At 35.8% G+C, this 21468-nt stretch overlaps 1 protein-coding gene across 8 annotated transcripts in view; it reads left to right on the plus strand.

The window, feature by feature from the left end:
• fzr (fizzy and cell division cycle 20 related) overlaps positions 1–21468 on the plus strand; it is a 218067-nt gene that overhangs the window by 47351 nt on the left and 149248 nt on the right. For all 8 annotated transcript variants that reach the window (XM_090409798.1, XM_090409806.1, XM_090409805.1 and 5 more), the window contains one exon: positions 18436–18548. In XM_090409798.1, the coding sequence (XP_090265924.1) occupies positions 18480–18548 (69 nt within the window). In that variant the 5' untranslated portion in view covers positions 18436–18479. The remainder of the gene's footprint in view (positions 1–18435; positions 18549–21468) is intronic.

Below are 21468 nucleotides of genomic sequence, written 5' to 3' on the forward strand. Positions count from 1 at the left end.
AAAACCCAGTTCTGTCTTATTTCTCACAAAAAAGAACCGTTTTTCCCCAACATTGTTTTCGATAACACTCAAATTCATAGACAAGACGAAATTTCTCTTCTCGGAATTACCTTGACATCAAGCCTCTCCTAGCATAAACACATCACAACCATTGCATCCTCAGCTTCCAAAAAACTAGGTTTTCTCTTTCGCTCAAGACACTACTTCACCTCTAAACAGCTGTTAACACTATACAAGTCACAAATCTGCCCAGCTCTTGAATACTGCTCTCACATCTGGAGTGCAGCTCCAAAAAGCTCCCTCAAAATGCTTGACTCAATACAGGGGAGAGCAGTTAGACTAATAAATGACCCATCCCTCACCAACTCGCTCCCCCCACTTTCACATAGATGCTTGGTCTCTGCAATCTGTATATTCTATAAATACTTTCACAGGAAAGGTTCATCTGAAACAGCATCAATAATTCCCCCACCCTGTACCAAGCCCATTGGAACACATACAGCTGCTGCCCAACATCCTTTTACAGTACACCTGGAAACCCACAGAACAAGTTTCTTCTCCTCCTCGTTCATCCCTGCTACTGCAGTACTGTTGAACAGTCTTCCCCCTGACATATTTCCCAAGGAATACAATATACAGGCGTTCAAATCAAATGTAAACAAATTTCTCCTTTCACAACCCATCACCCGTATACGGTACTAACGTACTATAGGTTGACCAGCTAACCTCCTGTATATGGGCCCAACATTAAAAAAAAAAAGGTAGATGAATAATTTTGTCAAATTATTACCAACAGTAAAGTATACTTGTTCATTTCTTCCAACTTGATCAGTGGAGTTGGAGAAGAAAAATCAGTTGCAAATGTTAACGTCACAAGGAAGATAGCTTCAATGTTTGGATAAGCAGACTTCTGCCATTCATTCATTTATTCATACTTCTTTTCAGGAACATAACAGAATTAAATGACAAGCATTTCCCTGAGGCATATTTATAGGAAATATAAACAAAACTTATAGAAATAAACAGGTACAATTTTTAGTGAACATGGCAAATTAAATATGGAAATAGATGATAGAATAAGTGAATCTGTATTGTGGGTAAGCAATAGATTAAATTTGTATGGAAATTTATCAAAAGATTGTCCATATGAGTGTTGAAATGAATTTTAACTTATGGGTCCTTAGAGTCTGAATTAGAAATAAAACAGCTGATAAACAACTAGACTTTCTTGAAATTTTGAGGAGGATTAGGGGAGTGAACACATGGCTTCAGGAAGAATCATATTAAAAAGGAAGATCTTAGGAACTTGACATTATTATTATTCAGGAATGTGTGAATAGAGGCTAATCTAAGGTGGTATGGTCTCTCTCAAACAGAATAAGAGAGGAAAGTTAGCATAACAGTTGTTTCAAGGCAGAAAAATGATCCAGAGGAAGATCTTGAAACAGTTCAAATACCTTCGAAGACTAAAAAATATAAGATCTGACAAATAGATTAATTTTTGGGGAAAATTGTTGCTAGATAGTTATTAATGGTATAAACTTATCAAGTGATAATGTCATAGTATCTTATACATCCCTTGAGGATATGTATAAGGAATTTGAAGTGGATGATCACTGACCACCAGAATCCCTCTTGTTTTCATATTCTTACAGTATCCCCCTGTGAATGTGGTATCCGATATTTTGGACAGAAGACAGAGTAACTAATTCAGGAGTCGGGAAAAAACATATATACATCATGATAATTAAAAAGCAAATTAACACAAAATGTCTTAGTAAAAGATCACTTACCAAGGAAGAAGAAAACAGTTATTGCACAAATTTCACTTCAAATAATTATTTGAAGTGGTTTTGAAGAATTCTGTTAATTTACAACAGAATGGGAAAAATAATGGGGATGATAATTAAGGGTAAAATCTGTAAAACTAGGAGACTTCAACGTAGCCTTTTAAGGAATGCAGAGAACTGACCATGTTTTGAACCTGATGTCCAATTCTCTCTCTTGTGGTGCACCCCATTAGTAGGTGTCTGCCTGGATGCTAAACGAGGATGGGCTGGTACTTTGTGATTTAGCTGACCAAATTTTATTCTTATTTGCTTAAAACCAGTATAACATGACAGAATTTCATTCTGGCTGGGTTGTCATCTAGTTAAATAAGGCCCCTGTTTACATCAGCTACTTGAACAAATCACATCTCTATGTCAGCAGAGTTCAAGATTGGCATCATCATAAGAATCATCTGTGGAAAAAAATTGGAAGTAGAACTACATAAGTACCAGATTGACATAATAAATGTTACCAAAAGAAAAAGGCAAAAGCAACTCAGCTTTTTAAAGTAAGAAATACAAAATGTTATATTCAGGCGATAATGATCAGCTATAGTAGTCAATGCTAAATACAAGGATCTTGTATGGCAATCAGTATCAACTGTGCTCCTTTCAAAAGAACTCAATGGGCAAGCTGAATTACACAGAATAAAACTGAATTACCCATATCGATTAACAAACTGGATTTTATTTATAATATTGATGAAAGAGGCTTAAGATTCATCCCAACTACTACAGCAGATAAAATACGTTTAGAAACTGCTAATATTTTAAATGTAAATTATAAGAAAACAATAATGAGCAACTTAACGAAACACGAATTAACATCGATGAAATCGCTAAAATCAAATCTGGACATCGTAATTACTTGAGATTGAAAAGCAGAACACACTTCCGTTTCTGGATACACTTGTCACACGTCTTCCTTCTGCCAGTCTTTCCTTCACTGTTTACTGTAAACTGACACATACTGGCCAATATATACACATGAACTCCTACCACCACCCAAAACAAAAAATAGGTGTCATTGATACTCTAAAAAACAGTGCTTTGAAGATTTGCTCCAATGAATAAGTGCTTAAAGATATTTAAAGTTATCAGCAATACTTTCCTAAAAAATGGTTACAACCAAAATACTATCAACAAAATTCTCTACATGACATCACTTAAAAACAAAGATAAAGTATACTACAATAAAATTGTAACCATTCCTTACATTGAAGGGACATTAGATAAAATAAACAGAATTCTACAGAAATACAGTCTTGAAGCCACCTTTAAACCTCCTGCAGAATTAAAGAGCTTACTCAACTCATCCAAAGACCCACTCCCACCGCTGGCCCACCTGGAGTATACCATATTTATTTCACCTGTAATCTACCATATATAGGGGAAACAGGATACACAATTCCTATCAGACAAAAGGAACATAACCGACACATTAAATATAATAACTATGATGAAGCTGGCCGTTCTATCATGCCCTGAACACTTTACATAGAATCGAATGGAAAACGCCTGTTGTTTACACCACACCAAAACATGGTATGAATGTAAATTTAAGGAAGTCTGTGAGATTCTTATCAACCACTCTAATCTTAACAATAATGATGGTCTAAAAATCCCAAGAATATGGAAGGCATATATTCTGCCCACTTACTCTTTCTCCCTAAGAGTTAACTATAAATAGGACCATAAGTAATCCAGAATCTTAAATCTAATATAACAGTTGTCATGTTAAATCAGGACATCATTGTTACTGTAAGAAAACTATTTATATGAAAGAATGGTTCTCTGATGTTATCTTAAATAGAATATAGCTTTGATATAGTTTTTTTTTTTATTATTTTTTTATTTTATTTTATTCTATTTTTACTAGAGGTCTTGCCAGTAGAATAATCGTTGATCAAATAATTGTCTCTTTAGCATACTGTGTGAAATGCAGTTCATCTCGTCTCTGTATATATGTGCATACTCCAGACGATGAATTTTATGTGAAGGTCGAAACGTTGGGAAATTAACATAGTTATTTATAACATGTTTGTAGAGTCCATGATTTGTCTAAAATGAATACTGTGTGAAATGTAGTTCAGTTTGTCTCTGTATATATGTGTATACTCCAGATAATGACCTTAATATGAAGGTCGAAACATCGGGAAATTAAAATAGTTATTTATAACATGGTTGTAGAGTCCAGAATTTGTCTAAAACGAATGCTGATCACCATGTAACACCAAAGGAAAGGTCAACGGACACTGTGGGCAAGGTGCATCTTGCCATGTAACAAGCTTTATGTATTTGTAGCCAGTATAAATTGGAGGAATATGATGCTTCTAAGTCAGTTCCACTGTTTCTGGGTGAAATACTGCAAGAAATGAAAGAAGCATTGGGATAGGATGCTATGTTGCAGGCCTGTATATTCACCAAATTATTGACAAATCGGGTCATCCAAGGTCAACAGTCAGTGATACCATACTGAGATGGAAGCACAGGGAATCAGCTGTGGACGACCCACTACACTCACCAAACGTAACGTAGAGCGAGTTGAAGGATATGCAAAAAAAGTACCATTCGTCGGCCAACATGTTGAATGCAGAATTCCAGGCATCAACTGGAATAAGATTCTGCACAAAAACATTCAGAACAGAGGCTCACAACATGGGTTTCCATGGTAGGACTGCAGTATGCAAGCCTCACATCATGCAGCATTGTCTTCATTGGTGCAAAGGGTGTGTATATTGGCTCATGGAATCTTGGAAAGCTGTGTTATGGAGAGACAAATCATGCTACACCTTCTACTGAGCAGATGGACTGGTGTGACGGATGCCAACTGAATGTCTCTTACCAGAGTGAGTAACCCAACTAAAATTCAGAGGTGGCGGTGCGATGGTATGGTCCTGTTTTTTGTGGTTTGGCTCAGACCTCTGTTTTTGGTACCATGAATACTGAACTCCGAATGGTAAATGAATATTTTGGACAATGCAATGTTTCCTACTTTGTGGTGTTTCTATGGAACTTACTATTGTCTCTTTTTCCACTTATGACATGACATGGTGTATTATCATAAAACAATGCACCATGTCATAAGGCTGCTGTTGTAATTGCATGGTTTATGGACATGAATGTCATCCCAATTTATTGGCCTCCACAGATCCCTAATTTCAATCCTATTGAACATCTGCTGGATGAACTGGAGTGTTGGGTGAGGTCAAGGGAGGTCCACTCCAGACAATAGTTCAGGATCACATGCCTAGAGGAAGAATGGTCTAAAATTTCCATTGATTGCTATTGTACCCTCCTGCAAAGTGTGGCCCATAGGAGGATTGCTACAGTCATCCCAGTGAAATTATGTCCTACATCTTATTAATGTGGGTGCCATGGCTGTTTGTTCCTTATCTATGGTGTCCATTGACTTCTTTCCAAGGCAGTGTATAGTGGTGTGGCAGATATCAGAATGGGGAATTGGATAATTAGACTTATTTGTGTCTGTGAATTTATATAAGATTCTACTGAGGAAGAAGTGGAAGAATTTTTTGAGCTGTTAGAGAAGGCAGTTGACACAAACAAGGAAATGGAGAAAAGAGCAAAGCCAAGAATGGTAGTACATGTTGGATTTATGTTCAGGACATGGCCTCATTATTACTAATACCATGTTCCCACATAAAGATGTGCACAAATTCACATGGAGAGAAGACACAAGAAAAGTTTTAAGCAGGATAGAATTGAATATCATATTGAAACAAAAAGTGTATGAGAAAGTTTTAAAAAGAATCAAAGTTCAACAGCTTTTAGGAGGTGAACTGTGGACTCAAATACAAATGTTATTCAAGAAACAATGATGAGTTTGAAAATAAAAACCAAACCATGGAGATTTATTGGTAAAACCTAAAGAAACATTGATTCAACCAGAGAGATGTGTTGAGGTTGTCTATAAAAATAGAAAAATTAGAACTCCATGGTACCAGTCAGATAGTTAAAGGCAGTGAAGGAAAAGAAGAAAGCATATTGAAAGTTCCTGGCATGTAAGTCCACTTGTTCTCTTAGAAAATGCAGAGAAAAATGTAAGAAAACGAATCACTATATTACAACTGCCTAAACAACAGTCATTGAAAGAGATAGATAAGAACATAGAAAATAAATATCATGTAGGTGGTAAAATATTCTTGGTGGTTGCCATTGAAAATGCTTAGAAATGGAGGAAAGAGTATTGTAAAAGAAATCAGTGGTGATAAAGGTGATGCAAAAACTGAAGAAATTCTAGATGTCTAGAGTAATTACTTTGAAAAATTGCTAAATGAAACAAGCAGTAACTGTAACCTACATTGTAGGAATCATAGGCTACAGTTCCTACAGAGTTTAAAAAAAAAGTTATCCCAATCCATTATTATTTCTTCAGGAGGATTTTAGGAATACCAACACCATACACTACATCTGAATTACCTGCAAAAAAATAGCTAGTTCTTTAAAGAAATACTACCTCTGCACAGCTTTTAAGCCTCACGTAAAACTTGCTATCCTTATCCAGTCCGCTAAACAGCTCTCCTCTCTCTCATTTCCTGCAGTATATAAAGTTCCTTGTCCTTACAAGTTAGCATACTTGGGACAGACAGATTGGCTACCATCCATTTTGTGTTCATCTGCAATCATGACTCTGGTCAATCTAGTCTTGCGAACTATGCATTGGATACCACTTATAGGATCAACTGGAAAAAACAAGCCACCATTTGCCATCATAGTAAATTTAGAAAAGACCGAATAAACCCAATTTAAATAAACATTAATTCAGGAAACCTCCCCAAATTCAAGAAACATTAATCCTCAGATGTCTAAATTCAACACTTCACTCAATTACTTATATTTGTTGTATATATGAATTAGTTATACAGTAATCCCTCGATTAGTGCATCATTTTTTTTCAATACCCAAATTCGATTAGTGTGCTTATATACATCTTAAAAATAAATGTTACAGATTTTAAAAATTTTCTATCTATACATTTTTATGGCTCTATTTAAAAAAAAAATCACTCACCAGAATGAAACAATATAGTTACTGATTTAAAACATTTTATAAAGTTACTTTTAATGGCATACTACACTACTTCCATGTACACTATGTATACTATGTTCCAAATTTTTACCGCCAAAATTTATATCTGCTATAGTACGCCCACAGATTCGAGACCCTTCGACAGCACTCCTGCACATGTCACAAAAAGGAAAATCCATTCCGATAATAGGGTAATCAATCCGTCTTCTGGGATTAGTTTATTATTACACGTAGGAAAATTAACTTCTCTTTTATGATCATTGTAGTTTTTAAAACGGTAACCATTTTGCACGTATAACAGTTGGGAAATTTTATCTATAAAGCACATGATTTCGCGTGTTGGCGACCAATTGGTACGTCCTTCATTTCTTTCTCCCCTTCAATGATAACATCCAAGAATTAATTAAATCTCATTCTGAAGAATTGAGTGATTCTGACCTGCTAAATTTAGATGCATAGTGGGAAGATCCTGAAGAATATGAAGAAAATTTAACCACTGATAATCAGCCAAAAGAGATTTCACAGAAACAATTTGAAAATATTTTTCATACAATCAAAGTTTTTAAGCAGCAATGCTTAGAGGCTGACCCTGATGAAGAGAGAAGCAGTAAAATTTGTAGAAGAGTAGAAGAGGCAATAGGGCCATGCCATCGGTTGCATGAAAAAAAGAAACAAAATGCCTGCCAAACTACATTAGCTCAATTCTTTTGTTAAGAAGCAGAATGATAAATTTATATTCTGAATATGTTTTATTGTCTTTCAGCTTCGTGGTTTTCCTTTAACTAGGCTCTGAGACATACCTTAATTCTTTTATAAAGAAATTTAAGGAACGAATTATACTTTATCCCATAGGTTATTGTATTCAATTAGTGCATTTTCGATTAGTGCGCCTGTTTTAAAGAATGCATTAGGCGCACTAATCGAGGGATTGCTGTATATATAGTTATGTTACATAGGCTTTGTAAATGTTTTTTTTTACTCACTGAGAATAATTTTTTTTATTGTGGGGATCCCATGCATGAAGTTGAGCCTGTTGGGTTATTGTAGGCAGGTAGAAAGTTGAATAGAAAAAAAATCTTAATATTTCTGGCTCTGTAGGCTGTTCTCATTAAAAAATACATGTTATGAGATAGGAGATTGTTCAAAAAAGACAGTAGTAGAAGGAATGAAGCAAGAGAAAAATTTGTTCTATAAATCTGAAATTGAACTCTAGAGTGTTGATAACATTGTATTAAAGACAAGTGCTGGGGAGTTACTTTTGCCAATTATGATGAACAGTGACTATGGAAATATTTTTGGAAAATGCAAGTACAGAAACTGAGTGTCTGTGGGAAAGAAAGTGGAGCAAATTGGTGAGCGATGATATGATATTCACTATCAGAAAACAATATTCAGTAGTTGGATCAATTTGTGTAGAGTTAAAAGCTATTCTACAGTAAATTAATGCTTTGTACAAAAGAGGATCTAATTTTCTGGATGCTGTCCATTTGACATAATGTTTATGCCAGAAAATATTGGAGGATAGTTACACTAAGAAGAGTTTTGCAGATATTTATGTTATTAAAAATAAGACTGGAGGAAAAGTGATCCTTTTATTTTTGAATAAAGATTGTTTTAATTGCACTGAAATTAACAGGGCTATCAGAACCCTATTGAAGAGTGGTTTGGATATAAGAATTTCAGTTGTAGAAGTTGATATTCCAAGAAGTTAGTGATTTATGTACTCGAAGGTTTGACAAATGAGGAAGAGGAATGGAGTGTGCTTTCATTCAGCAAAACTGTCCTTGGTTTGTATTCAGCTGATTGCTTCTATGTACAATAGCCCCTCCCCTTATCTGGGTTCGCTTTCCATGGTTTCAGTTACCCATGGTTCGAAAATATTAAATGGAAAATTCCAGAAATAAACAAGTTTTAAATTGTGTGCTGTTCTGAGTAGCATGATGAAATGTCGCACTATCCTGCCTGGGACATGATCATCCCTTTGGCCAGCATATCTATGCTGTATTGTATATGCTACCCTTCCCATTAGTCACTTAGTAGCCATCTCAGTTATCAGATCGACTGTTATGGTATTGCATTGCTTGTGTTCTTTGGCATATTCAATTCGAATATGCCAAAGAGAAACCATAAAATTCTTCCTTTAAGTGAAAAGGTGAAAGCTCTTGATATCATAAGGAAAGAGGAAAAAAATTGCAATGCTGAGATTGCTAAGATTCCATTCACATAACTCTTATTATAGTACATTGTTATAATTGTTCTATTTTATTATTAGTTGTTGTTAATCTCCTACTGTGCCTAATTTTATAGATTAAATTTTATCATAGGTATGTATAGGAAAAAATATTGTGTGTGTACGTACGTATATATATATATATATATATATAGGGAGCCTCTGTAGCTTGGTCAGTATAGACGAGGCCATTTGGTCGGAAAGACCTGGACTCGATTCCCTTCAGTGATGTGAGGAACCTTTATCTGGTCTCTTTTAACTAAAGGTGAGTTGGCCGGTCTGATATGGAGGTAGGGATTTTTTTCACCCGGAAACTCGGATTTTTCTTCCCTCAGAACGAACAGGCAAACTCTCCCGTGAACACATGCATTTACAAACATAGGAGACACTGGGAAGCATAGGGCTTAACCACCTTATCCTCAAGATACGGTAACAGTTAAATGTAGAAAATCCTCAATACTGCAAGGTAAAAGAGGAGGGAAGGAATAAGGTATATAGAGTTCGGTACTATCTGCAGTTTCAGGTATTCACTGGAGGTCTTGGAATGTATCCCCCACAGATAAAGGTGGGGGGGGGGGGAACTTCCATATGTGCAGAACATTGTGGGAGATAAGTGTTTTAAGCCCTTTCAAAATCAGTTTTGGATGTTTAACTCGCAACTAGTTAAAGTTTCAATATAAACAGAGAAGGAAGATGAAGATTTTAATGAAAGCCAATTGCACTATGCCTTTTATGTTTTCTTTTACAGCTTTGGCATATTCTTAGTGAAACAAAACTCAGATTCCATTAAAATTTCTGCTTATTTTATGAATTAAGTGGAATGAGAAATAATTTCCATCCCAGTAATCTTGGTTTCAGTGATATCTTTCTTCATTACAAATCAGAAGACTGAAATCAATAATCAGATCCAATAAGGTATAGATTCAAATCACAGTTATTGTCCTGTGGGCATTCTGCGGTAGTTTCTTCATGGAAGAAGAAATTGACACTAGATTATGGTGTGAATAATTGCATCCATATAATGTATACTTGGAAGAATGCTTAGAGTTGATAGGGTTATCTGGTATTGTTGGCATACAGTCAGTTTGTGTGATATCATTGCAGATGTCTCAGCATCTCTTCCCCCCCCCTGGATTAGTGCATTTGGAAAAGGAAAACTAGAGTGGTAAACATGATAATCTTCATGGAAAATGACTTCACTTAAGAATATTGGACTAAAGAAAATGCATTTAAAAAAAGGAAATCAAGAGTTCAGGATGGTTGATGACATTAACAATAAAAAATGAATTTAATGAAATTAAGGAGATATTTTTATCCAAAGAAGAAAATTTAAATTCCAAGTTCTTAACTCAGATCAGAACCTCATACAAGTCTCTTTTGCCACAGAACAACTTTCACCTACCAGTTCTCATTCTCATGTCCTTTGGCACTACAAGGGTGCCAAATGGAATAACCTCCATGACTTCTATTCCTCCTTCCTACGGTCCAAATACTGCTTCAGTATTTCTGATCCAAACATCTGCATGCACAGACTGAATAACAGAAATCCTCACAGTAATGAAGGCCTTCATCCTTTATTTCACTCCAAACTCATAGCCACCATCCAAGTCTTAGTTCTCAGAAAAATGTGCCAATGCAGTAAAAGAAAAAAAATTCCCTCTGCATATCACAAACTGGCTCAAGACAAAAACTCCAGCTATAAAAGAATCATAACCAAATCAGACTTTCAAAGGGCCAAATGCTGCAAACTCACCACTTGCAAATGGCAGTTTCTTTTTCTAGTACCTTTCCAGCCTATTAGGTGAACTTTTGCCTATCAAGGTTTCCACCACTCTCACATCTCGATGGTACTGTAGTCACCTCACCTAAAGTCAAGGCTGACTTACTGGTATCACTCTTCTCTTCCAATTACTGCATTGATGACTTGGGCAAAGTTCTCTCCACTCTAACCAGAACTGCCCTCTCCCCATTTCACCCAAAAGAAATCTGTGGAATCCTTAATAACCTGAACACAAACAAGGCATCTGGTCATCCTGATGGTATCTCACCTATTGTGTTTAAAAACCAGTGCCTCAGAATTAACAAGTACCCTGCACTGCAACTGAATCGCCAACTTTGTCTTGTTCAATTGCCATCTAGCTGATCCAGCTCATCCCAAAGAAAGGTGATAAAAATACCAGTGAACTACCGTTCAGTTGCTCATCAACTACAGTTGATTTTTTCACCACCCATCTCTGGACTCATGCCATGGAAAAATTCAGAGAAACTCACATGGTGGCCCCAACATTTCAAAGGCATTTGATTGGGCTTGGCATGGGGGCCTACTTAGCAAACTGCCATCCTCTGGTCTGCCTTCCACACCCTGCAACTGAATCACCAACTTTCTCACTGGTTGCTCACTATATGTCATGGTGGATGGTTTCCTCTCCACAGATTTCCCCAAGAGTTCCATTCTCTCATCCACTCTCTTCTTCTTGCACGTAAATGACCTGTCCTCACAGACTTCTAATCCTATCTATATCTTTGCCAATGACAATACACTCCATTCCTTCTTTTCATTTGACAAACCTTCTAGTGCTGAGGTATGATAATCCTCAAGATCCACCACAAATTGTAATCTGAACTCTGATTTCTTAGCTATATCCCAACGGGGCAAGGACAACCTTGTGGACTTCAGTGCCCACCAAAACTCAGTCCTGTCTGATTGTTCACAAGAAAGAGTTCAGTCCTTTATCTTCACTAATACCCAGATATCTAAGCATGGTCAGATTTCTCTTCTTGAACTGACCTATACCTTCAACTTTTCCTGGCCAATCATATTTAAACAATAGCTTCTGCAGCTACCAACACTTGTTGTCCTTTTTTGCAGAAGACATTACTTCACACCTTCACAGCTGCTAAGTTTATACAAATTCCAAATCTGCCCTGCCATGGAATATTGCTCCCATATTTGAGGTGGTGTACCAAAATCCTCTGATTGCTTGTTCTATCTATATGATGATGATAATGATCACCTATCAACAACTTTCCTCCAAATTAGTCTGTTGTCAGTTCAGAAGAGGGCAGTCCTGTTAATTAATGATCCCTCTTTCACATATTCACTTCAGGCCCTCTCTCACAGACTTTAAGTTTCTGCTTTGTGCCTCTTTTACAGATACTTTCATGAACAGTGCTCTGCTAAATTTGCCAAAATTAGACCTCCACTTTCCTCCAAAATCATTAAATCACTCTGCCTTCCCTAGAGAATACAACCTCTAGTTGTTCAAACAAAATGCAAACAGATTCCTTATTTTGTTGCCCACACATGGCACTAATCTGCTTGTGACCTTCTGTGTGTAGGTCAGATTAAAAAAAAAAAAAAAAAAAAAAAAAAAAAAAAAAAAAAAAAAAAAGAGAGAGAGAGAGAATGATAATGGTATATCAGAGTAAACATATGAATACTTTCCACCTTTTGAGATGAAGAATCAAAAGTCTGCAACTGAAAAATGCAGTACTAGAAGCTAAATTTGGTTTCTGAAAGTTTGGAAAAAGTAAGTGTAGCTTTATAAAATAGATGTAAATGAATATAATTGAGACTTGAACAATGACCAATCTGAAAGGTTTGTAGGTTTGGCTTTGTTTAACTTTTCATTGTTGATTTCAATTGGGAGACCATTTACAAACCTATACACATGAAGAATTTTACCTAGCTCCTTTGTAATGACGGTTTTTCATAGGAAAGTTCATGACACCCCCACACACACACACCTAGGAGAATAGTGGCATTATGATTATTTGCTAGCTGATCTGGAAGCCTAAAGTGTTATTGGGTTCAGCTCAGTAGTATACTGTGCAGTGACCAATCTGCAGAGTAATTGTGATGAAAAACTGTTCAGTTGCTATATGATTTAACTCATTGTTACCATCAGTTTCCTGATATCTACCCTCAAGGGTAGATATCAGGAAACTTCAGGCTACTATGACAACACTACGTGATTAAGATGACATTATTAATAATAGTAATAATATTGGAGTCTTGACAGGTAATAGATTGATTTGGAGGAAAATTGTAGATAGGAAGTTAGTAATGATGTAAGTTTTTCATGTAGTACTATCATATCCTGTACATCCCTTGAGGGTACATGTCAGGAAATTGATGATGATAATCACCTATCAACTTTTCCTCTAAATTAGTCTGTTGTCAGCACTCTAATATTGTTGTTTTTAGCACTTTGTTCTTCTAAGTTCACTTATGACTAAATCAATCCACCTAGACATTGGTCTTCCTCTGGATTTTTTTCTTGCCATCTTGGCATCAAACACTTATTTTGCTAACCTTTCTTCATCCATTCTATTTTGATGACTACACCTATCAACCTTAGATTAACCCTGGTCACATATTCTTGAATGAACAGTGTCAAATTCCCTCTTAATGTTTTCATTGTTAATGTGATTCTGCCACAGATGCATCTGTTCAGGACCCTAATTTTTCTCAGAATTCTCATATGTGGTCTCTCGTCTCTGATCAAATGCTTATTTCCTAATCCAGCTATCAGATCCATAACCTAAAGCTGGAGTGAATGTTGGTAGTTTAGTGTGAAACACTAAACTAGCAGTATACATGTTTTGCATACTGCTAGTTGTTTAGTGTTTTGGCTAATTTCTCTTATTTAATATAACTAGTCACTAGTAAATTATTTAAGGAATTTAAAACGTATACTGGAATATTATTAAAAGAAACTTTAATGAATACTTCCTATATTTCAGCAATGGCACATTGCCATCTTCATGGGAACATAACTATGACACGTGCATTCAGGCGCTACAAAAAACAGATGAGGCAGAAGAGAGAAAACTAATGTTGTTCCTAGAGTCCTAAAGGTGCCCCCCCCCCCCCAGCAGGCTATATTGGGTTGTCTTGGCTGTTGGGCTGAAGTTCTCAAGATGCAAGCTTCCCAAATTTATTGAGGTTTGGAAAGTTTTTTTAGAGCTGAAGCTGATTCCACGAACAGTCTTTCATATTTAAGTTTGCTGGGGTGTATTAACATGGCTTTCTTTCAACGTATTCTGTGGCAGGTATCCTGAGCATGGTCTGCCAGACCAGAGTGGCTGTACTGGTGAAACCAGATGTAGTCTTTGCGTTCTGAAATCCTGACATTTGCTGTCCTGCCTGTTTGGCCAAAGTAGGATAGTTTACAACTGCAAGGGACCTGGTATATACCAGGTAGGTCTAGGAGAGGTGGTTGGTCTTTGGTGGAGCAGATAAGGGATGCTAATTTTTTATATAGTTTGTAACAGTAATTTGGGTCATATTTTTTAAGATTTTGGATAACTTTTCAGAGGTGCCCTGGATATAGAGAATGGTGATGGATTTAGTGTAATCTTTGTTATGAAGGGGAGTTGTGGTTAACTAGTTTTAATATATTTTGGGGGTTGTATCCATTGGATAAGAAAGTGTTAAGAATGTGGTTTATTTCAGTGGTTAGGGCATTGTCATCTGAACAGATTAATTTTGCCTTGTTATATAGTGTTTTTATAACCCCATATTGTTGTGAGGGGGGTGAGGTTGCTGGTGAATGTATCTGCTTGTATGGGTGGGTTTTCTGTAAACAAAGAAAACCAAATCCATCAGGCTGGCGAGTGATTAGTGTCTAAGAAAGGGAGACTGTTGTTTTCTTCTTTTTCCAAGGTGAACTGGATTCCGAAGTGTTGGTTGTTTAAGTGTGTTAAGGAGTGGAGTGTCTCTGAGCGATGTGGCCAAATAGCAAACACATCATCAACATAGTGAAACTAAATAGTGGGTTTTTGCGGGGCTGAGTTTAAAGCTTTCTCTTCAAAAGTCTCCATAAAGAAGTTGGCCATGGGGTGGGGAGAGTGGTGAACCCGAGCCTGTCCCCTATCTGTTTGTAGAATTTTCCTTTGCCAAATGAAATAGTCTGAGTTCATTGTGAACTGAAATAGGGCTGAGATATCAGGAGGAAATTTGGCTTGGATGAGCTCTAAGGTTTCCTTGAGTAGGACAGTTGTGAATAGGGAGGAGACGTCAAAACTGACCACTAAGTTAGTATGTTGGAGCGAGAGGTTTTCTAGACTGGCTTTGAAGTGGGCTAAGTTTTTTATGTGTGATGGTGTATTGCCAGTATAGTGTGTGAGCACTTTGGCTAAATGTTTGGCTAATTTGTATGTGGGGGACAATGCCATCCACTATGGGACGTAATGGCACATTTTGTTTATGTATTTTTGGAAGTCCATATATTCGGGGGAGGGGGGGTCTAGAGTTAAAAGTTTTAGTTTTATGTAGCTAGCTGGCTCCCCACCATACTGGCTTTGCTTATTCTGTTGTCATCTTCACTAAAAACTATGCCTAAATAGTTGACATATTTTACTTGTTCTATAGATGCTGTATTCAGAATGCAGTTGATGTGTTTAATGTTTCTGCCTATTTTCATAGTTTTGGTCTTTGTTGCTGATTTTCATGCTAAATTGATTACATCTATTATTCAGTTTAGTTAGAGAATCTTGTAGACTTGCACTGGATGTGTTTAGGAACCAAGCTCTTTGCATAAAACAAAGAGCTTGTTTCGATATCTCCAATTCTAATATCAGGTTCAGTGCCACTTTCTTTCATATTGTGATCCATATAGATGATGAATAAGAGTGGAGATAAGGTGCATTCTTATCGTACACCTGATTTTACATCAAACCATCTTCCTGTATTCTCTTCAATTCTAACCACTGACAACTTTTTCTACCTCATATGTACTCCTGTTTGCTGTACTTGAACTTTTTACTAATGTTCTGTCATTGCTTGTTTCATGCAAGTCTTTCAAAATAATTACTTCATACATCTTGGATATCCCTATCTTCAGTTTTCATATCACTTTTATCATCTGTAATTCCTTTTACAGTAATCTTTCATTTCTAAACTTTTTCAATAGGATCAAGAACATTTTGCCACCTTCCTTATATTTACCTTCTATATTCTTACTGAAGTCTTCCCACAATTTAGCTACTTTCACACAGCTTAGATTTTTGACATTTCTCTGTATTTTAGGGTATCTGCTGACTAATTTGCTCGGAACTTTTTATATGCTTTCTTTTTTTCTAGTACTGCTTCTGTAACTTCTTGTGTCCACCATGGCATTCTTATATTTCTATGTTTGCAGACAACTTCACCACATGCTTTCTTAGCTTAATCAATTTTCTTCAGAGTTTGTGACTTAGACTTCAAGGTTTGGTTCTTGTTTTTGAGCTGTTATTTCTTCAGTAATGTTTGCATAGTTGAATCTACAAGTATACCTGTAAAAGCTGCTCAACTTTGACTCTTATTAAAACATTGTTACATACTGTTCTTTTCAATGTGATATTCAGTTTTATCCTACTTTAAACTAAGTGATTATCACTTCCAATTTCAAATACTCTGTTCACTCTTGTATCTAAACCAGTATGAAAATATCACTATCAACAATAACATAATCAATGAAGTTTTCTTAGTTCATGTCTTCTCTCCATGTGAACTTGTGCACATCTTTATGTTGGAACATGGTGTTAGTAATAACTAGTCCATATCCTAAGCAGAAACCCAGCAGATACTTATTATTAGCCTTGCCCTTTTCTCCAAATTTTTCCCAAACACATCTATACGTCTGTTGGGATTCACTTCTTACTCTGCTGTTTTAGATCTCCTAGAAGTACCACTGTTTCCATTTTCTTTATTAGCTACCTGCTCTAGTGACTTCAGAAATTCCTCTCTTTCTTCCTTAGGAGAACATTCTGTGGGACCATTAGGCACAAATAAAATAAATTTCATTGTCCATTTTGAAGTTTGCCCACATAATTCAGCTTGAAACTGCTTTCCAATCAATAAGTTTATCTTTATATTTGGTGTTGAATGCTATCACTACTCCTTCCTTTCATTGATCATTATTCTCCAAATATCACATCCTATTATTATTATTATTTGACACCTCCAAGGAGAACTCATTGAAGGAGGGCACTGTACCACTCAGTAAGATCTCACTTGTTTTTTCCTTCTTTGTTTCAGTTGTTCCAATTATGTCCAATTATGTTCTGCTGGGTGCTTTTCCAGTTCTTCTGCCTTTCCATTAAAACTCCTTATATTGATGGTTGCAATCTTGCTATGATTTAACTCTGAAAGCATTTGATACATTATGGGAGAAAAAAGTTGGAAAAACAAAACATGGTTATTAACTATTTCAAGCTTCTAGTAAGTTAAGTAGTGTGATATGCCCAGTATAATATGCAAGTAAACTATGGCATTTGCAGTGAGGGGGAAAGGATGTCACACATTTACTCCTGCCTGCATTAATTCATCTAGAGATAGTTTCCTCCAGTATGCTGATTTAATGCCTGGCAGCTGCTGATAGACCAGCCAGTGTGAAGGTGTAACATAGATTTTGATGCTGCAGACCGAATGAATTTCAACAAAGTCTGGCATATTCCACATTGTTTTGGCCAGAACATCAGTCCCATGAGTGTCTGGTCTTCTAAGTTTTAATCTTGAAGATTGTGATCTTAGTTACCTGAGAAAACTGTCTTGTATTTACAGTTACATTAAGTCAAATTTTCTTTTCTGTAGTTGTATAAATATCCCTTGTCTAACTGTATATATGTATAATATAATTTATGAATGTGAGACTGTATTTAAATATCCATTAGTGTGCTATCATCAACAGTACTATAAATAGTATTCCAGGTTAAAGTTCTAATGAGCTTCCCACACGTTAATGTGTGAGGGGGGGAAAGCATAGGTAAGAGTCCTGGGTGGGGATACTCGGGATTGATTGGAAAATTTTGAGTGAATCATCTACCTACCATGACATAGCAAACAACCAAAGAATAAACTTTGAAACAAGATGAAGTGGCCAAAAGGCTTTAAATTAATATGTAGACCCAATTTTTACTTCATGTCCAAATGTGTGTAATATTGGCTAAGAGATTTACTGTGGAGTGAGTGACAAAATTCATATTGGTGATACTGATTAATTGGTGGATGAACCTCCAGGTAGTGAAATTTACTATTGATGACATTTTGTTTTCAAAATAATTGAGGTGACTGCATTTGGATGATAGTTTAATGGCTGACTAATCTGTTTTGTTTGATGGATTTGAATACTTAGAGACATTAATTCTGGATCACAACTGTGGGAAAGGGGGGGGGTGCCATTTTGACTGGGATCATAATGTTTTTAGGTTGATATTCATCATACTCCTGACATTAAAGGTTGTTTTAGAAATAGTATACTGAATAAGGAAAAAGTTTAAATTTTTGTACATTTTAGTATTTCTAAATAAGATATATTTATTATTATTATTTTTTTTTTTTAGTAAATGCTGCTGTTTTTCTAATTTCCATTTTCTGAACATCTATAATGAATCAGGAATATGAGAAAAGACTACTCCGTCAGCAAAATGGACAGAACTTTGTGTCAGGAAAAAATGTAAGTCATTTATTACATTGTCTTTGAAAGTTGTTTTAACTTGCAAAGTTTAGTTCAGTGAATAATATTTGAATGCAGTATTATCATATATGCAATAATTTTATTGCCTTATCTTTTTTGTTAATTTATAGTTGCCTTCATAGTCAGGGATCCCAAAGAATGCTCTTGAAGGTATAATTGTTTGGTATTTATCATACATCTCCTTGAAAACAGCCATTAAGATATTCAGTGTCCACCGGCAGCTTATCATTTACTCAAGACATGAATAGAACGTTAGACATCACATGCTTCCTGAGCACATACTTATTTAGCTTCCAGTCATGAGTTTCAAAAATTTTTCTTGTATCTATACTGTGAGATCTCTGTACAGTATAGAAATATTTCCCTGTTTTCATATAACATTGCAAAAGCCAGATTTTCAGTACTGTGCTGGATCTTTTTGACAGTTTCCTAATGGAAGCCACATGACCATATTTTAAGTATAGTTGTCAGAACACAAGCATCAATCGTTATAAGCTAGTGTTCTTTTCAACATTGCAGTTATCAGTCATGTAGTCTGAACTTTCTCACTCTCCACCATCACCCCTGGACTTCTAGCTTCTGCAACTTGCAAAAAATTCCCCTTAATATAGTTACCAGTTCACAATCTCATCATTCCAAAATATACTTAGCAAGGTTAAACTGTTACTCATTAACATTTGCCTGTAGAATCGGCCTGTTAAGTTCAGCATATCAAGATTTTATATCATAAGATTACAAGATTTTGTGTATCATAAATGTCCCTTATCACCCAAACTAACTTTACATCATCTGTATATAACAGTGCTTCCCTCCGGACCTAGTGTCATTAATATACAAGTTAAAACAGAAGTGGGCTAAGGACAAAACCCTGTGCTATTTTTCATTTTCTTAGTCAGCTCTTCAATACATAATTTTTTGATACCACTCAGACAGCCACTCTCTAGTCCTGCCGGAAGCCTATTTTTCATACCCATCCCTTGGAGTTTGTATAATAACCTCATATACGAAATTCTATCAAAATCTTGGTAAAATCTAAAAGAATCGAGGTATATTCCTTCCCTTATCCACCTCTTCTGCTACTCTGTCAAATGCGAGTAGAAAATTGGTAATAGAAGCCATATGTCGAAGACAGCCACATCCCACTTCTGAATACAATTTCTCACCAGACTCTGGAGTACTAGGTATCTGTTATATCTCTGGAGTACTTAGGGTATTATACCTAGATGACTACTCATCACATTTTTTGCATAGTATAGGTTACATTCAATTATCTTTTATGTAGCTTATACTTTAAAGTTTAAAGTCTCCCTGCAATTCTTATTCTGAGAATGTAGTTACTTAAAGCTTCCTTTGACCACTTCCAATACACTCCCCTGCCATATAGATATAGTTCTACATATGTCCCTCCTTAATCAGAGCTCTTACATTCGTTCACTTCTGAAGTCAGATTCATAATCACTCACTAATTGGAGACAAAACAATTAACTCATTTACAGTTATTCTTAGATGTTATTACCAGATGTAATATTCTTGCACCATATATGTCTTCTGTAATGTGATGCTTAAGGATGTTGTCCTCATTAACTATAAATTTTTGTTTTGTCTTCTTGAATGATTTCTCCTCTCTCTCTCTCCATTCTATTTTTTAGTTGTCTTTTCACTACCTTTGAAGTGGAATAATTTTACCTTCTTTCCACTCCTTTGAGACTTCTGCTATTGTAAGACGTTAAACAGGTATGCCAAGACTGATGCTAGCTCTTTGGAATGTTCATTTAAGACATGCAGTGATATTTCATCATATCCTGTTATCTTATTGATATCAAGCTTACTGGACTGCTCACATTCACCAATAAGCTGTCTTCTCCCTCTTCACTTGGGCTTCTCATGATTTTGCACTGATCAGGATGAATTGCCCAATGAGTACTGCAACTGTGTCCTCTGGAGTGGTTACCAGTCTCTGATTTTCATCCATTAACATCTTAACCATAATGATTATTCCTTCTGTTTATATATATTGAAAAATCACTCTAGAATTTTTCTTGGGCTGATTTGTTAATTTGTCCAAACTGCACTTTTGCTACCCTTACTGAGTCACCATCCTAGCCTGCTCTTTATACCCTTTTTGCAATTGAATCTTGTCATTATTCAACTTGTGCTACCTTGAGATATCATGCTTAACACATTCACGCTGGGGAAATCATTGCTCTCTCGTTGACAACTTAAACACTGGAGAAGTGAGAAAAATCACCAAGGCCCCAGCAATTTCATGCCATGTGTCATTGGATGTGAAACTTATTGTGCTGGTTTCTTTGACTGTAACTAAATCACTGTAGAGGGAATGTTGAAAGTATTTTACCTTGGGTATAATAAATGTTAAAGATACCAAGCTATTTTAAACCTGGTTTTACTCCATTTCCCAAGTAAGCAAACAGACAAGTTTGCACTTGCAATCAAGTTTGCAGGCACAAACTTGACTGTTTGTCTGTTTGCTTGCTTAGGAAATGGAGTAAAACCAGGTTTAAAATAGCTTGGTATCTTTAACATTCACTGTTAGAGGGGATGGGTAAAAAAAGGAATGTTCTTTTTCAGGATATATTAGAAAACAATAATTAAAAAGTATGATATATTTGATTATTAGTTACTATACTTGAATTACTAAAAGATGTAAAGAATGGCAAATATAAGGAAACAGGGGAGAATAGGTGTGAATAAAAATACATTTCATTACTGTAAAATGGATTATAAATTGCTGAGTGGAGTGAAGAACGTGTGATCCTATAAACTCTAGAATTGCATATTTGCATTTATGATGGTCATAATTTAAAAGAAAACAACTTATAAATAGATGGAAAAGAATTTGTTTGCAAAATATAAATCACTAACCAGTAATAAACAGCAG

Source organism: Typopeltis vanoorti, chromosome 20 (genome assembly GCF_054136105.1).
Source record: "Typopeltis vanoorti isolate ZY-2024b chromosome 20, IOZ_Tvanoo_1.0, whole genome shotgun sequence".
Classification (NCBI taxonomy): domain Eukaryota; kingdom Metazoa; phylum Arthropoda; class Arachnida; order Uropygi; family Thelyphonidae; genus Typopeltis; species Typopeltis vanoorti.